This window comes from Epinephelus moara, chromosome 2, assembly GCF_006386435.1.
Source record: "Epinephelus moara isolate mb chromosome 2, YSFRI_EMoa_1.0, whole genome shotgun sequence".
Classification (NCBI taxonomy): domain Eukaryota; kingdom Metazoa; phylum Chordata; class Actinopteri; order Perciformes; family Serranidae; genus Epinephelus; species Epinephelus moara.
In genome coordinates, this window is record NC_065507.1 from 18,639,786 (window position 1) to 18,657,345 (window position 17,560).

The 17,560-nt window shown below is 42.6% G+C and overlaps 1 protein-coding gene across 1 annotated transcript; it reads left to right on the plus strand.

The window, feature by feature from the left end:
- Positions 1–11,998: 11,998 nt before the first annotated feature.
- aipl1 (aryl hydrocarbon receptor interacting protein-like 1) lies at positions 11,999–17,480 on the plus strand. The gene is made up of 6 exons (XM_050032425.1): positions 11,999–12,103; positions 14,018–14,197; positions 15,816–16,004; positions 16,115–16,291; positions 16,386–16,527; positions 16,956–17,480. The coding sequence occupies exons 1-6, from the start codon at positions 11,999–12,001 to the stop codon at positions 17,153–17,155; spliced, it is 993 nt and encodes a 330-aa protein (XP_049888382.1). The 3' UTR covers positions 17,156–17,480.
- Positions 17,481–17,560: the final 80 nt, after the last annotated feature.

Here is a 17,560-nt window from a genome sequence, read left to right on the forward strand (position 1 = left end):
GTCACACTTGCAGTGTAGGCAGTTGTTGCCAGTGCTCGAATAGCAGCTTTCTCTGGAGGAGTCTCCGCCATTGAATCAGGCTTTCACCAAAGGGACATGTACATGCATCTGCATTTGTAAAACAGCCAACAGGAACGCACTCTCTCTGAAATGGTGTGTAATTGGCCCAAGTCTCCCATCACAGACTGAATTTTCTAAAGCCTGGAAACAGAGGCAAAAGGAGGTGCAGAGGTCTAGTTTTCTCTCAGTTCACTTCACACTCAGTTCAGTTGAATTGAAATGTGCTTAAAGTTTATTATGGTATTCTTGCCCAGTGAGACAAAATAAAACTGCCTACCCTTACTTTAAGTCAAGAGTAAAATTATATGTGAGATTGGCGAGTAAAATATGAGACTGGGAGAGAGGTGGTACAAAAAAAGCAACTTTTTTTTTTACTGTTTTCTGTAAATGAAAAAAAATATAAAAAGGTTAGGGGGGCTGTATTTGTCAATAGCTGCTCAAAAATGAGTGTGTTGTGCTTTGAGTGAAAAATAAAAATCTGATGTCATGCATCTGTTATGTGCCTGGTGTTGGGAACGTCTGTTTGCTGCAGAGAATTTAGTTGGTAAGTTAAGTAAGTTTTTATTGCATTTAATGTTTTTGCCTTTGCGTGATACTTAATGAAAAACAGTCCACGAAATCAGGGTTTGTTGATGTGCAACAACACCACGAGGCTGGAATCCAGAATTTAAGGAAAATTATACTTACTGCATTTCAAACAAGACAGTATATTCATGTTTCGACCTTTGCATTGACACAAATTATCTCAGGAGAATGCCCTGTGATTAATGTTTCTCTGTCTGTATACAGGCTTCATTTGCATTTTGTTTGTCGTGCAGGTGGTGATTTAGAGAGATCTAAATGTCTTAGTAGATGTCTTAATAGTGGCATGAGCTCTTGTTGAAGGTAAATAGTGTGTGTCCAGGTCTGTGCAGGCCCATCAGGTCTATTAGGTCAATTGGCTCTATTAGCTCGCAGCATGGGCACGGGAGGATTTGCCTTGTCTTTGTCAGCTTCTCATCAAAACTACACTGTCAATTACCACTGACACCACTGATGACTTACAGGCACCAGGATATTAGAGGTTACAGCGACAGATATGCATTCTCTGGATTAAAATCTTGAGCCATAAATCAGGAGGTTAAGGAGGCTAAAAGATGCTTTAAATAGGATTGTTTTAAGTTTGGTTGTAGAGCCTGACAGGGTTTTTAAATATGGTCTGCTGATGAGTACTGCTGCACATTATTATTCAAGTACTTTTGCTGCACTTCACACATACTTAATTCTTAAAGGGGTACTCTACTGATTTTACATGTTCATACATTTATGAATACTGTGATTTGTGTCAGTTTTTAATCTGGAAAGGGAAAACATTCTCAAACACAACTCTGTACTTATGGTCGGTAAAAGAAGGAGTGCAATTACTTGAAATACAACAATGAATTACATCAGCAGATTCATTTTCGTAATTGTCCTACTCTGCATGCACATCACAAAGAAGCAAGCAAGTTTGGAAGATGGAAATGATCACCTTAAGTGGCTGGACATATTTCCATTACTTTTATTATTATTTTGTTGGGAGGAAAGATGACAGATCATTGTTTGAGGTAGCGGAAGTGATTAGTCGGACCCCCATGTTTAAAATTTTTAAATGCTTTGTGTGATGTCACAGTTATCCAGCCTATAGCCACCTGGTAACCCTGGGTAACCCAGCTCATGCAACTGTAAAGGTGGCTGTGTCAGTGGCCATGCCATGAGTGCGTATGTGTGTGTGTGTCACTTGCAGTCACTCTATCTGCACCCTTTTTGTCGCACGTCACAGACCTAGATTCAATATTTCCTGCACCACAGAGGACACCTTTTGCACTACTGTGTGCATAAGAAACAGGGAGCCGGTATGTACTGTATGAGTGTGTTTATGTGTCGTGTGCATTTGCCCTTTGTCCCGGCTGCTATGTGTTCTGGTATGTAGCTAAAGGTCGGGGCCAGGCGGAGAGCAGGACGGCAGGGGCCCGGTCAGGGGGAGCTGCGGCTGGGGAAGAGCCTCAGAGCCAAAGGCCAGAGCGGGGATTAGGACGGAGCCACGGATATCTGAGCAAAACAATACAGATCCTTGTGCACAGGCTAAAAGATTATGGGCTATAGAATGCAAGAGGAAATAATCAGTTGTGAGCTATGTATATTTCATTTCCCTCTACACACACTGCATTAAGTAAAACACGTGTGTAATTTAAGAGCAGCAACTGATGCACACCTCGGGAATCTGAGCTTATGTGTCATTCCAGAAACTTCTGGCCTGTTGTTACCCGCTGCATGACTTCACAGGACTCCAGTGCAGGCTGCTGCTGAGAATGTTTCAAGTCAGGATAGCTACAGCACACACACATACACACGCACACACGCTCACTCACACATAATGAGCTATCCAGCAGCCCTACTGTTGGCCAGAAGAGGTACTGCAGGGTCAAAAGTCCTCTGCCTCAGTGGTTTAGACAGCAGTGACTCTGACCTCTGACCTCTTCTGCTTGGGCTTGTGGCCAACAGTCTGCTTTACGCATGTGTGTTACTGCAGGAATAGACTGGATTTACACAAGGAAGACAGAATTAACTAGTTATCACCACATGGCCTGGACTGTCTTTTCCCTGTTGGTTAAATATGTCAACATTAATAGTGTAATGCAGGGTTAAATATCAATTTTGTCATGTGTTATTGTTGTGTGTCCCTGTGCTAATCTAGCCATAGAACAAAATAATCATTGTCTTGTTGACTCACAGCAGAACTTGGAAAGACACATTTGGGAGGCTGCCATTTGTTATGCAATCCTTTTAGATCTGTGACCTTGTTCTGCAAGGCCTACAAGGAAATTTTGACTTAGAAATATGTGCTAGTGGAACATTACAAGGGTTGGAAACGATACTACGAACACCTGCATGATCTGATGACGAATACTATCAACTACTGAGGGACCAGAGGACTCTCACTTAACCATAACTTCGCAGATACATTGTTTGGGAGCTTTGGCGAGCGGGTGATTGCTCAAATTCCACAGACATCTGTAATCTATGAATGAATGTTGTGCGCACAGCTTTCCTCCATTTTGGCCCCTTTGATAAATAAGGCACACACACTGTTTAAAAAGTTGAATAGACAATCCAAATATGAAATCCCGTGAGCCTAAAGGATTTGACCAGCTTGATTGAACTGCTGCCATCTCGCTTATCCTTTTCAAATCTTCGGAGGAAATATGAGGGATGGACTGGAAATCTTCAAAATTTCACTTCCTAATCTGGTGGAGTAGAGAAGTAAGAAGGCATAACATTTATTATTCTCATTCATCAAAGACCTCGACATTTACTCATATGAGCGTCACAGCAATGTTACATCAAAAGATTAAATCACAATCAGAAGGAACTGTACAGTATAATAACCATCACTGACTTTTTTGGATCATTTTAGACACATTTACGCAGCACATACTTGCATTGCATTGAAACTATCATTGTCTATATACATTTTAAGAAGTCTACCTCAGAGGTCATGTGCAAAATGTTACATTATTTGCCTATTTGATGTGGGATTGATGTGTGCTTCACTAACTGCATTATGAGGTAATATGTCACTGAGTCCATCCTCTGTTTAGACAAGCTGTTATTAACCTATGACTAACAACATCATGCTGTATGGTATTCAGTGCTGCAGCCTTGACATACATCAACATGAAAATACTGCTGGATGACGTCCAGTAACAAGTATCGTCAGTGTCCATGCATGCACGAATGCTGGTTGAGCTGCAGTTTCTTTACTGTTCCTGAAAGTCAATCTGTGCTTCTTCACCAGCGCACAGGAAAGTACCAACAACTGATAATTAATTTCAGCCACTCAGCTGGTGTGAAAGAATTTCCACGCCTGTTTGTTCCACACTTTGAGACTACATCCTAGTATCTGTGGCCTGATGGGAGCAGCTGAGGACAGGATTGAGATGAGAACAGTTTTCAAGATTTGTGTCAGTCCTCACATGGCAAGGTATATCAGGTAAAATTCAACTCTGTAAATAACCATTCAAGGGTTGATTAAGTCTAATGACATACAGACTGGGCAAATCAGTGAACATTTAGAGCTGCAACCTGTTCTCATTCCCAGATTGTCAAATATTGACTCTTTGTCACACCCCTTGTGTCTCTTAGCAATGCACAGAGCCTCCTTTAGCATATCTATGTGACGCACAGCTGAAGCACATCGAAACGTGGAATTTAGGCAACAAAACTACTTGGTTAGGTGTAGTAAAAAGATCCTGCTTTGGCTTAAAACAAGAAGGTTTGTTATGTACCATAATGTTAAGTAAATACATAACTAAGTGATGTCAGTGCAGACGACGTTACGTTAAAACAACACTGACTTTTGGTTCCTCAAGGGACACAAACTCCCCTGGATTAAAGTCTTATTTTGTTTGACCCATCCACGTCCCCTCCCTTCCGTCATACACAGACTTTCTCACTCTATAAAATACGTCATTTGCTCCGGTGGTATGTGTCCACAAGATGTGTCATTTTCACACTTCCCATTTAATGTCTATGTAAGCAGCTGGTTGATGCATTCTGGTTGCACAGCGTTGCATTTCAAGAGACGGGCTAAAGTTGCGTAAAGTTGAATCTAGGCTACTTGATGAAAATCAGCGGCCTCTAGCATAACTAACCTCACTCTAGAAACCCCCGAAAAACTTTTAAACTAACTGTTGTTGATCTAAAATGAAGACAGATTCAGCAACTGCATGGCTTAATTCTCGCCACAAATGTTTTCACATTTCGGTGAGCTGTTTTCATGATATAAGAGAACGTTTCCAAATCAGCCATCATGGTGATCAGGTTTGAAATCCAACGGGCCTAGTGGCAAGCCCATCAAGGGTCAAATGCTGGGAATCTGAGCAACATTTCGGGCTCTAGTTTCCCAGCGCAGCGCAGGGTGGCGCAGGGTGGCGAACCCTGCGCAGAGCTAGTTTCGAGCAGCGCAACCCGAGGCGCGCTCAGTTTGGTAGTTTGACAGACCGAGGTGCGCTGAGATGGGTGTGGCGGTGCAGCAGGGGGAGGTGTCGACAGATCCAGCTTGGCGCAGTGACAGTTTCGTGCCAAAAGGCTTCACCGAAGGTGCGCTAAAAGCTCGCCAGCTGAAACCAGGGGCTCTAGTTTCGCAGACCGGGCGAGGCGGGGGCACAGCGCATCTGCGCTTTGCCAACTGGGTGTGGCCAGGTGCCTGGCGCAGCTACTCCTCTTTCCCACCTCCGTCCCTCCTACCTGCGCAAGTCGGAAAGAGGTAGGAGAGAAGGCGTGGAGTGGGTTTTACACACATCACACCAATCAAATGAGCCCCTCTCCTCGCCCTTAAATGCGCAGCGCGAAGGCGTAATGAGAGTTTACTCAATTCGCCATTGCAGAAGAGAGCAGCAGCGTCAGACGGCCAAACTTCTCCCAGGAGGAAACTGATATTTTGGTCCGGGAGGTCCAAGCTCGCAGTGTCCGAATATATGGAACTGCGAGCAGACCTCCACGGGCTGATGATGCAAAGGTAGCCTGGGAGGAGGTCACCACAATTGTAAATCAATCAATCAATGTAAATGTTGTGTTTCTCTCGTGCGCGCGTGCGCTCTCTCTTTCTCTCTCGCAGTCTCACTCTGTTTCTTTTCTTTTGACTTTTCTAAGAATGACAGATGCCAGGGCGCACGGTGTGCCAAACTTACAAAATCCGCCTGGCCACACCCAGTTGGCGAAGTGCAGGTGCGCTGCGCCTCCGCCTCCGCCTCGCCCGGTCTGCGAAACTAGAGCCCTTCATGTTAAAAAATGCCCCTAAAGACACTTACCAAAGCCTTGTACTTCTCATAAAGTCCCCAAAGGCTGCCTCTGGTGTCGATATTACACACCAAGGGGCAAGGGGAACATCCTGCGTCTCCAAAGTCCTGAACTTCATTCCATCCATCCATCCATCCATCCATCCATCCATTTTCAACCACTTATCCGAAGCCAGGTCGTAGGGGCAACAGGCTGAGCAAGTAATTCAGACGCCCCTCTCCCCGAGAACGCTTTCCAGCTCCGCCTCCTACCAGTAGGACGTGCCCAGAACACCTCTAATGGGAAGCACCCAGGAGGCATCCTGATCAGATGCCCGAACCACCTCAACTGACCCCTTTCCATGTAAAGGAGCAGTGGCTCTACTCTGGGCTCCCTCCGGGTGTCCGAGCTCCTCACCCTATCTCTAAGGCTGAACCCAGCCACCTTTCTGAAGAAACTCATTTCGGCAGTTTGTGACCTCATTCTTTAGGTCATTACCCATAATGAGCTTAACTTCATTAACTACCATTACTACTAAGCATTGAAGATATAAAATAAACTGTGTTCTGTGACATCTCTCCCTACATTTTGTAAAAAAAAAAATGATTTTCTGCAGGAGAATTAGGAGTAATTTGACATTTCCACAGCAGCCTCTGTTTTTCCAGATTAAAAATAGAAGGAAAAGACCAGTGACAGTCCAGTCTGTACTGTGTGTCCATTCAGGAAGGGTTCATAGTGATATGTAACTGGAGAAAACGGTAAATCATCCATTATAGTCAGACTCCTTAAAATTACATCTGTCTCCACGTATTTCATCCGTAGCCTTGGCTAGACCAAAATGACGAAAGTGAAAACTGTGAAATAGCCTTGCCAGGCTGTGTCGACCCAGCAAATGATCCAAAATAAGTTCAAACTGATTCAATAAAAGAAGAATAAAAGATTCTGAAGCGAGGCATGTCATTATTAGTGTGGGGAGTGTTGAAAAGCATCTGTAGGTTCAAAGTTTTTGATGTCCTCCTTCCAAAGTCAGAGCAGATGAAACCCCTGGCTTAATGTCTCCACTGAGGATGTTAGGAATTCTGTTATATGCATTACTGATCTGTGCGTGTATGTGTGCGTGTCGTGTGATCCATACTTCCAGCTGAGTGTACAGCCTCTGGGCAGCGCAGTGTGCGCATGCCTGTGCTTCTCAGAGAGCAGTCCCTCTCAGTCATTGTAATCCTGGTGTGTGTGCGTGTGCAGGAACAGGGCGTGTCTGAGAGTGTGCAAAATATCTGTGCATTTGTCTTTAGCCCAGAATGGAGGTGTGCACAATAGGTAGATTAACTTCACCAGTTGTACGTCAAAAAGTATGTGCGTATATGTGTGTGAGTGTTTCCATGGAGGCGGTCAGAGAGGCTGAGTCACAGTGTAACCCTCCGCTGTGTCACTGAGAGATACACAAACATACACAAACAAAGGAGATGGATACTTAGTGACATGGTGCCTTGGTCTTAATCTGTGTATGCTTCAGTGGTGTAGAGAGTATTTGATATCCTTTACTTAAATTGAGATCATATGAAGAAAATCGTATATCAAGACATATTTGACCAAATACCTAAATATCAATATTGTGACTATACTACAGGATCAATTATTGGTGCTTTAAAACCAGGTAAAGGCAACACAATCTAAGAAGATATCTAGTCTTATATCATGATATCGATACAATGTTGATATATTGCTCAGCACTACTTAGATTACAAGTATACATATATATTAAAGTAAATGTCTTGCTTTCAAAATTTCCCTTAAAGCTGTTCAAATAAATGTTTCTGCACTTACAATAAACAAATGACGACTCGTGTGTGTGGGGTGTTGCTCATAGAGACAAATCTTCAGAGAATTATCACCTGACTGTAGCTCCTCTCAACTCCTTCCTCCTTCCTCAATTTAGCTCATTGTGTTGTTTTTTTGGCACACAACTTTACTGTTTTGGTTCACTCTCAGCACTCTCATCAACCACCAAACAGCAGACAGTAGATAAAGAGTCAGATATTTCCCTCAGGAGTTGGTGGAGACCAACAAGAGAGTAACTTAATAAGTTTGATAATAGAGATGTCACTAGAACTGATACTTCAGTACCATGTTGATGACAAAAAAATTTAAAACATGACTATTGGCCATTAGTCCACTAGTCGCCCGCATGTTTATATTAATTTAATTATTAAATGATATATTTTGGGCGGGGCAACACAATGGTTTGAGTTGAAGGTGTGAGAAAGAATAGTATCAGACTGTGCTACATTACAGAGAAATACAAAACCGTACTAATGAACCTTCATTAATATAGGCCTATATTTTATCTACAAGTGCACGTCACACACTGAGCGAGCCGCCTGTTAATGACGCTGTCAGCAAAGCAGTAATGACTGTGCTAAGTGGCTAATAATACCTACATGTTTCAGATGATACGTCACGTTTGTATTCGACGAATGACAGGCAAATGTTTGCAAGCTGAGTTTACATATCGCCTTGGGTTTGTCCTTTACCTTTTTTTTTTTTTCTGCGACTAAGTGGCTAATAAAATCTTGCTGACTAATGACCTCTTTGGTTGACTAATGTTTGATCAATTATTAGGGGCCAGCCCTAGTAGTTATCGTAGGTACCAGGGATGAAGTTCCTCCAAAAGCGTTCTTGTCTGCTGTTAAATGCTAAAGGACGAAGAAGAGCACCTACCAATACGGAGAAACAACAGCAACACATGGAAGGTGACATAGAGACAAACAACCATTCACACTCACATTCACACCTACGGGCAATTTAGAGTCACCAATAAACCTGCGTGTCTTTGGACTGTGGGAGGAAGCTGGAGCACCTGGAGAAAACCCATGCTGACATGGGGAGAACATGCAAAATCCACACAGAGGGCCTCTGCCACCCGGGGTTCGAACCCCCCACCTTGGGTTCGAACCAGACAATGCTAACCACTGCACCAATTTGCCGCCAAAAATGTTGGGAAAACCACTGTGCTCGTCACTGTCACTTTTTACCCAGCCATCCAATCACAGTGGACCAGGGTTGGGACAAATAGCCTACGACAAACACCAGCTGTCACATCTTATATGTACGAGTACTGAACTGCAACAACAATCAAGGAGAAATGTGTTACTATACTGTCGGCTATATATTAACATAGGTTAGGCATTAATGGTACAATTTAAATTTAACATAATTTCAATGTTTTTAATGAAGGGGTTTATGTTTAAGTGCACGGGATTCATTGTTTTGTTTTTGTGTTTCACCCAGTATCAAATTGGGTATCGACAATTGCGGGATTTCCCTGGTATTGGTATCGACTTAATTTCTGGTATTTTGACATGCAACAGCGATAATAAAGACTATTGTTAATCATAACTAATGTGTGAATGTTGTGTTAAAGCTCGTCACACTGCCCCCAAGTGGAAAACATGAAGTACTGCAAAGTAATAAAAGTAAATGTAATCAGTAAAATCTACCTTAACATTTCAAAAGTAAAAGCACTCATTTACAGAAGGCTTCTGTCAGTGTTAGTTGGATTATATTTATTGATTATTGGGCAGCATCTTAATGTAGTGGTGGTGCTAATTTTAACAATGTTACAAACTGTAAAAAAAAATATGTTGGGTGATTAAACTTACTGTGTTTTGCGTTTAATTAACTACTCAATATAGGCTTTACAATTGCAATGTGCAATATACCTAGTAACTACATCTGCCAAATAAATGTAGTGGATTATGTCTCCCAACCTTGCACAGTGAACCCCACACTGCTCTTACTGCATGTTCCTCCTCCCTTTAGATCTGCTAGGTCAGCTCTGCTTGTCAATCTGACAGGGAGAGAAAGAAGTGTTTTCTCTCTGTGTCTCTCCCACAGCAGAAGCACAAAAGGTTTACACATTCATAAACATTATGCTATGTGCGTATATGTTGTGCGTCATGGAAGGAGCCCTTCCCCCGTGGGTTATGTATATGAATGAATGGCCTCTACACAGGGAATGGCTCCTCCCCAGGAAATCCACGACTGTACTTTCCAGAAATAGAGTATGACTTGCTTAAAGTGGAACTAATGCATCAGCGACAGGTTTCCAGCAGGGCTAAATATGAAGGAGACCGGGGTGTACCTCCTCCTGCTGGTAGGACTCCTTGTAGTCTCAAAGACGATGTGTGCACGCAGTTCTGCAGACACACATCTGACTCCCCACACAACTGTGTCCATGCTGCAAATCCAGATATGCATTTAAAGACACAAACAAATGCAGCTAGACACGCATAGGCGAAGCACTAGAGAAAGATGTAGGCGGTGTGACGCAAGCATTATGAGTCACTCTGACACAAAGCCTGAGCATTACAACACACGGCATTGTCATGGTATTACCTCTACAACAGGTTGGACGTATTACTGCTCTCCCTCCGCTCAATGGTAGGAAAACGGAGCAAAGGTGAGGACGCACACGCACACACAACTTTAAAATGACCCAAAAACCAAAACCATATTCAGCTCAGGCCTCTTAGGATATTTTCTTTCAGGTTTATAATTACAGACAGGGGTCCAACAATGATTAATCACTCTTTCCTTTTTCTTTTAAACTCACAGATATGATAATTATGTAAAAGGCTGTCACTATAGCAACACAAACCTGTCATCCAAGAGAAGCACCCCACCATATGCCCAGTGTTTCCACAGAGATGGATGGAGGAGCAAAAATCCAGAGAGAGGAAACAATTCAAAGTTATTTAGACACACTGTAATTAATATTATAATGATAGTGCTCATGAAGCTAACACCTCACCCTGTTCACACATCTGCTGAGCACATTTTGTAACTATCTGTGCGTGCTACAGATGAATTTACGAAGCCAAATGAAGTGTATGTGTAGCCCAGTGTCATATAAATGTCTCATAAGGGCTTCACACATCCACATTTACAATATATTTAAATCAGGCCTGACAGGATCAAGAAGAGGACAAACTCCAGCTGCACTACCAACCTCTTCCACATGAGGGCGCACTATCTTCTCCCTGCTTGTGCTTGGAGAGTTGCCAAGTGCATACCAAACTGTTGCCCAATCCTGTTACTCTCACATCAGTGGAAAAAAAAAAGGCAAACCTGATAGTACGTTGCAGCACTTTGCAAGGATATAGAGGTCTTATTTGAACAGAGATAAGACAGCAATCTCTCAGGATAATACATGGACAAATACCTATTCCTCCATGTTGTTCCACGGAGGAAACACAAAGCTGTAAAGTTATACAATTGTGAGCACTGCCAAGGTGCAGTTATGGGGTTTTTCTATGTGCGCAATTAGAACAGAATAAGGCATTAACACTGGGTAATGTTTTTGGAATAATTGCCCTCTCAAACTGCTTGCAGACTTTGTTAGCAAACACTACAGGAGCCTTGGATTACACACACACACACACACACACACACACACACGCACACACACACACACACACACGCACACACACACACAGACATCCACACAGCACAGATGGGAGACAGATGTTTAATAGACAAAGTCAAAGAGTCCATACAGTAATTGTCTGCTCCACCATTTCTCAGTATTCTCGGCATTGTTCAGATCACCACATCCACATAAATCCAGGAAATTTCCTCTGGAATGGAAACCATGTCCCACTCTCACAGACCTATTTGTGTGTTTTTTTTTTCTTTCTCCTACTCTCTCTGTCTCTCTCACACACACATATACGCACACACACTTTTGTTCTGGTCTCTGGGTACATCCAGCACCCACTCAGACATTTACATAGACACATAAAACAAACAAACAAATAAAAAAAACCTATGCAAATGTAATCGCGCTCAAATGTCTGTCGCTCTGACTCTGCTTCTCCTCCTTTCTGGATGCTTCTCGAGTGCGACAGCATCCAGAGAAAGTGCTGATGACGACTGATACACAAAGCAACAGCAGAGAGATGATGAGGCGAGGAGGAGAAGTTTCTAATCTCATTATCCCTACGTAACCTAATCCACCAGGAACACCACCTCCGTATGATTCATATCCTTCACACATGTTGTACCACACACATCGTACACACAAACACACTCCTGAGATATACGGTAATATAAGGTGATCCATATCAATAAATAAAAAGAGATGGCGGACATGCAGGACACGATGTTGCTGGGTATGGAGGGAATCAAGAAAACCATCCTGCATGGAGGGACCGGAGATATCCCAAAACTCATCACCGGGGCAAAGGTACTGTAGAACTTTAGTATTTTATTTACATTAATACAACATTTATTAGTTTTGGGAGCCCACAGCCATTTCACTATACAGCTCATTTACTGTGCAGATGAATCTACCCGAACCATATTTCAGATAGGTGGCAGCTCTGTGTGTCTGAATGATTAATAATATTCCTCACGAAGCTAGTTTTAATGTTCTAAATCTAATAGAAGTTACATAGGCACTTAATAATTACACTATGCAGAGCATGCAGAGACAAAGAGGGATCAAAAGCATCAAAAACAGAGAATGCCCAAATCGAGGCTCTTCTTCACCAACCTGTCTTTGACTATCATATAGACTTCATTTTAGACATGACAGAAATACTGTTTTCTTCTATTAAAAGGAACAATTTAGTTATGTCTGTTGTGTCTCCTGATAATATGCACATGACTTAAAAGAAGAAGTAACGGACTGTTATTGACCTGCTGAAAAGCATGGCTGTGATCTGTCGTCAAGACGACCTACACCTAGACCAAGTCATGACCAGAACCAGTGTATCTAGACAAGACCAAGACTTTGGGGGGTTGAGACTAGGTCAAGACCACAACTGAGACCAGTGACAGTCCCACACTGCATGGCAATAAAATATGGAAAATGCAAACCATAGACTCTTCTTCATTCATGTCATTGACGTAGGTAGGTAGGTAGTTAGGTAGACAATCAAAACGCATTGCAGAGGATTTTTTGTGTGGGAATTTTTCTTTGTTTTCTGAGAGCAAACAAATACAAAACACTAAAATCAACCATATTTATTCAACACTCCTTTTTCTGAACAGGCAATTTAGTGATATCCCCGTAGTTGTGGTCTTGACCTGTCCTGAAATAAAATGTATGAAAGCGAAGCAAGACCAAGTAAAAATGCAGACGATTCCAAGACGAGACCAATACCTTCACAAAGTGTTCTTGACACCAAGACTGATCTTGAGTACTACAACACTGGATCAGTAATGATTTGATCATTCATTGCATCATCACTTGAGATTTATGGATTCCAGTTTCCTGACTTGGGCCAATTTTTACTCACTGCAGCTGCACAGAATATGTGAGGAGAGGCACGTTCATGTAGCTTCAATTCCCACTGGCAGCCAGTAGAGGCTGATAAAGGACACCTATCCCTTAATGTATTTATAATGGCAACTTCTTACATTTACATTCTTTATTTCTTCCTCTCATGTCCATCCCAGCAATCAAAGTCACAGTCAAAACAACGCTAATACATATTTCCATGACTGAAAAGGAGCAGCAGAAGAAAATCTTTTTTATGAAGCCATTCTTGAGTTTGAAAACACTGCTGCTTAACATTTCTTGGATGTTATACAAGTTTGCGGCCTTGATATTTGCCTGTTTAGACCAGCTGTGTGACACTTGTGACAACTATTAGGTTTCCTTCATGGTTCTCAACACTGATGAGTCACTAATTGACATCATCTGACGTTAATAAAATCACTCATGACGTACTGGTTCTTAAATGAGGGCACTATTATTATGACATATGGGCAGTTTTTCATGATCTCACTTTCCTTGGACATTATACAACCACGTAACCTTGGCATGTCTGTCCTTCCTCCTGTCTGTCTGTCTGCCCTGTTGAATAATGGAGTTGTGTGAAGCTCGTGACATAACATTTTTGTTAAGGCTCAGCTGTATTTCGTCCCCTTTTTCAGCACAACATACTATCTTTAAGTTTATGGCATTAGAGATCATCTGCATTTTAGGCCTCTCTGATAAATCATGTCACTTCAGCTGCCTCGTGTTTCCTGAGAGAGTCTTTGTCCATAATTAAAGCCGAGATAAGTCATGTATTTCCCCCGCTTTCTGTCCACATGGTATCATTTTAACAAGCAAGCCTCATGTCTCTTGATGTGGTTCTCCTTACTCCAGGTGACATTTCACTTCCGCACCCAGCTGTGTGACGATGAACGTACAGTGATAGACGACAGCAAAGTGGTGGGGACGCCCATGGAGGTAGTGATCGGCAACATGTTTAAACTGGACATCTGGGAGACGCTGCTGTCCTCCATGAGGATCGGTGAGGTGGCTGAATTCTGGTGCGACACCATTGTGAGTGCTAAAACAAAAAAAGTGCCAACTGTGTTTTAATTTGTGTGTGTTGCATTGTTTTCCTCCTCGAGCACAGAGCATCATTGTCTGTTGGTGCGAATCTCCTCTGAGAAATCTGACTGTTCACTTTATGCAGAATGCAATACGCTGCAGATGTGGTGGTTATAGGCTCTGTTTTCAATAACAAGCAATACATCACAATATGACAAGTGTTATGTGCCCCACTTTGAAATCTAAAGCCCTAACATAAAGCACAACCATATATTGCATCCTTCTGTTCATGTATCACTCTGTGGCTGCACTGGGCTGACAGAGGCAGAGTTGGGTGCTCACAACTTTTTCAAAACTGGATCAACAGGCTGCCTTAAGTAAAACACTTAAATAATTACACACGGACATGGTTTATAACAAATATTCATGTGTTTAGAATACTGCCTGAGGAGCATCTGATTCACTTTTACTTCAGTTTCACTTTGAATTTCCTGCATATTTCCTTTGTGAGTCATGTTTTGTCCTAATTAAACCACGTGCTGTTGTGAAAGCTGTGCCATACAGATATCCATTGTATAAATATACACGCCCCTACACCAGAGTCAGGTGTTATGGAGCAAACATACTTCCTCCGAATATGCAATCGATGTGCGTGTATCTTATCGATTTATAATTTCCTCTTTCTGGTTTATATTCTTGTGTTTGTGTGTGTGTGTACGTGTGTGTCAGAGACAGATGGGTCGAGGCATACTGTCATTAATCTGCAGCAGCCTCACTTTTCCCTAATCGGCTCTGATTCCTGCTGAATCAGCACTACTGACTCGCCTCAGCTCTGATTAGATTTGATGGGGCTTAGAGCATTTATTCACTCCTCTCTGAACAACATGGCCGCACCACGCACCCCACCGGATATGTTGTGCAGTGTCACTCCCATCCAGTGGAGGGCAAACTTGCCATGTTGGACTGGGGACACAGACTGGGGATGAATGTGATAATGTGATTACAATCAATCTTTAATCAGTTTAATATGAAATGAATCAGATTTCCTGTGTAGGGTAAGTGCAGTATAAACAAAGCAAGTCTATGGATAAGACAGAATTCACTATAGAAAAACTCCGGTCACCTGTTTAATTCCATTTTAATTTTGACTTGAGGGATGAACGATATTGGGATTTTTGCTGATATCCAATATGTCACTTTTCTAACTCATTTTGGCTGACTGTCAATGCCGATAAATACTAATATTTTTTTCCCATCCAACTGTAGAAAGCATTAAGACTCTCCTGTCCGGAAATTACCATATAATTATGCCTACTCTTAACATGATGGCCGACTGGCCGAAGCAGACATTCAATGCTTTTCAAAATGTACACATCCACTAGGGAAATAAGAAAACTACTTCAAATTTATCCAGCTTTAACAGACAATTCTGACAACAGCCACAACCAAGCCAAGTTTGACCTATTTCGACAACTTAAGTCACAGAATTAAAGCATTATCTTATCGACCCGTCATATTGTCAGAGAAGTCATTTCAGGGTGTTATATATAATTAATTTCAAAGTCTTTAGCTATCAATACTGATGATGTGCCGATACTAGACTCTTGCGATCCTCTCTCCACTCCAGCACACTGGCATCTATCCACTTGTTTCCAAGAGCATGAGGCGCATCGCTGAAGGCAAAGACCCAGTCGAATGGCAAATGCATACGTGTGGTATGGCCAACATGTTCGCTTACCACAGCCTCGGCTACGACGACCTGGACGAGCTGATGAAAGAACCAAAACCCCTCTACTTTGTCCTTGACATGCTCAAGGTGAGGAAGTACATAGACAACCAAGATTCATGAGGATCTGTGTCAAAGGGAAGCTTCCCCTGTGAGGACGTTCAGAAACTAACTCACTATATACACTGTGTGATTGACAGGTGCAGCAGCCTAGTGAGTACGACAGGGAGACGTGGGCTTTGAGTGATGGGGAGAGGCTGAAGGTGGTCCCTGTGCTGCATGGCCAGGGGAACAAGCTCTACAAACAAGGACATTACCAACTGGCCGGACAAAAGTACAAGGAGGGGATCATCTGCATCAAGAACGTTCAGATGAAGGTGATTACGGCAAACTAGTGGTGCAAAATTAAGTTTTATTTGCTTCTATAAATCAGTATGCATAGATGTTGATCTGAGCTGCTTTCCTCTTAAGGAGAAAGCATGGGAGGCCCCGTGGTTGAAGCTGGAGAAGATGGCCAACACCTTAACCCTCAACTACTGCCAGTGTCTACTGCGCATGGAAGAATACTACGAGGTTATCGAACACACCAGCGACATCATCAACCAGCACCCAGGTTTGGCACTTACTGACGTAGACTGATGTGATGTGTGTGACTCTGTCATGATGGAGTGAGGGGCTACATAGACATTTCTAAAGCAGAAAAGGTTTTCTTTGCTGAGTAGATTACCATCTTCCAAATAGCTGATATATTGTGAGTGTGAACTGTCTTGCTGTACAGCTCCAAACAAGCTGGGTATGCTCTTGCATCATTTATGGCAGCTGTGAATGTATGTTTCATGTGACTATGAAAGCCTGACCCTATAAAAAGGTCTGGTGCCTGCACTTCAGCATGTGTATGTGTTCACAGATGCTCATGTGACTTGAACAAATTTGTAAAAGGCTGATAGAATTATGCAGTTAAGAACATCTAGCACACACTCGAGCTGCAGATGTCTCTCACATGATTGGAGGCTGTCAAACATGTTCGCATTTGTCCTCCAGGTGTCGCAAAGGCCTTCTACCTGCGAGGGAAGGCACACATGGAAGTGTGGAATGAGGCGGAAGCTCGGCAGGACTTCAGCAGGGTGCTGGACCTGGAGCCCGGCATGAAGAAGGCCATCAAGAGGGAGCTGGCTGTGCTCAACATGCGCATGGAGGAGAAGAACCAGGAGGACAGGAACAAATACAAGGGCATGTTTTGATCAGGAGAGACTGCGGCCGAGGTTGGAGAATTGGGGAAGTGATGGGCTAAAGAAGAGTTAAGTTATTAAGCCACATACCCAAATCCCTGCACTGACTTTCACAAGGTCTGTGAGACACTCCCAGGATTTTGAAAGACATCCAATAAAATGATCCTGTTTCATTGAATCAGGAAGTTATACATATATAACCCCCTCTCTGTTTGCCCTCTTTTCTGTTCCTCTGCACCATGAATGAGACAACCTATTAAATTTCACTCTCATAATCTTACTTAAACAAATATTTCATTGCTGGAAAGATGGTGTCTTTATAAAACGGGTCTATGCAGTAGAAAGACAGAAGTACTCGAAATCAGTGCTACATGACCAGAGAAAAATACACAGCAATAAACGCTGGTCCATATCTTA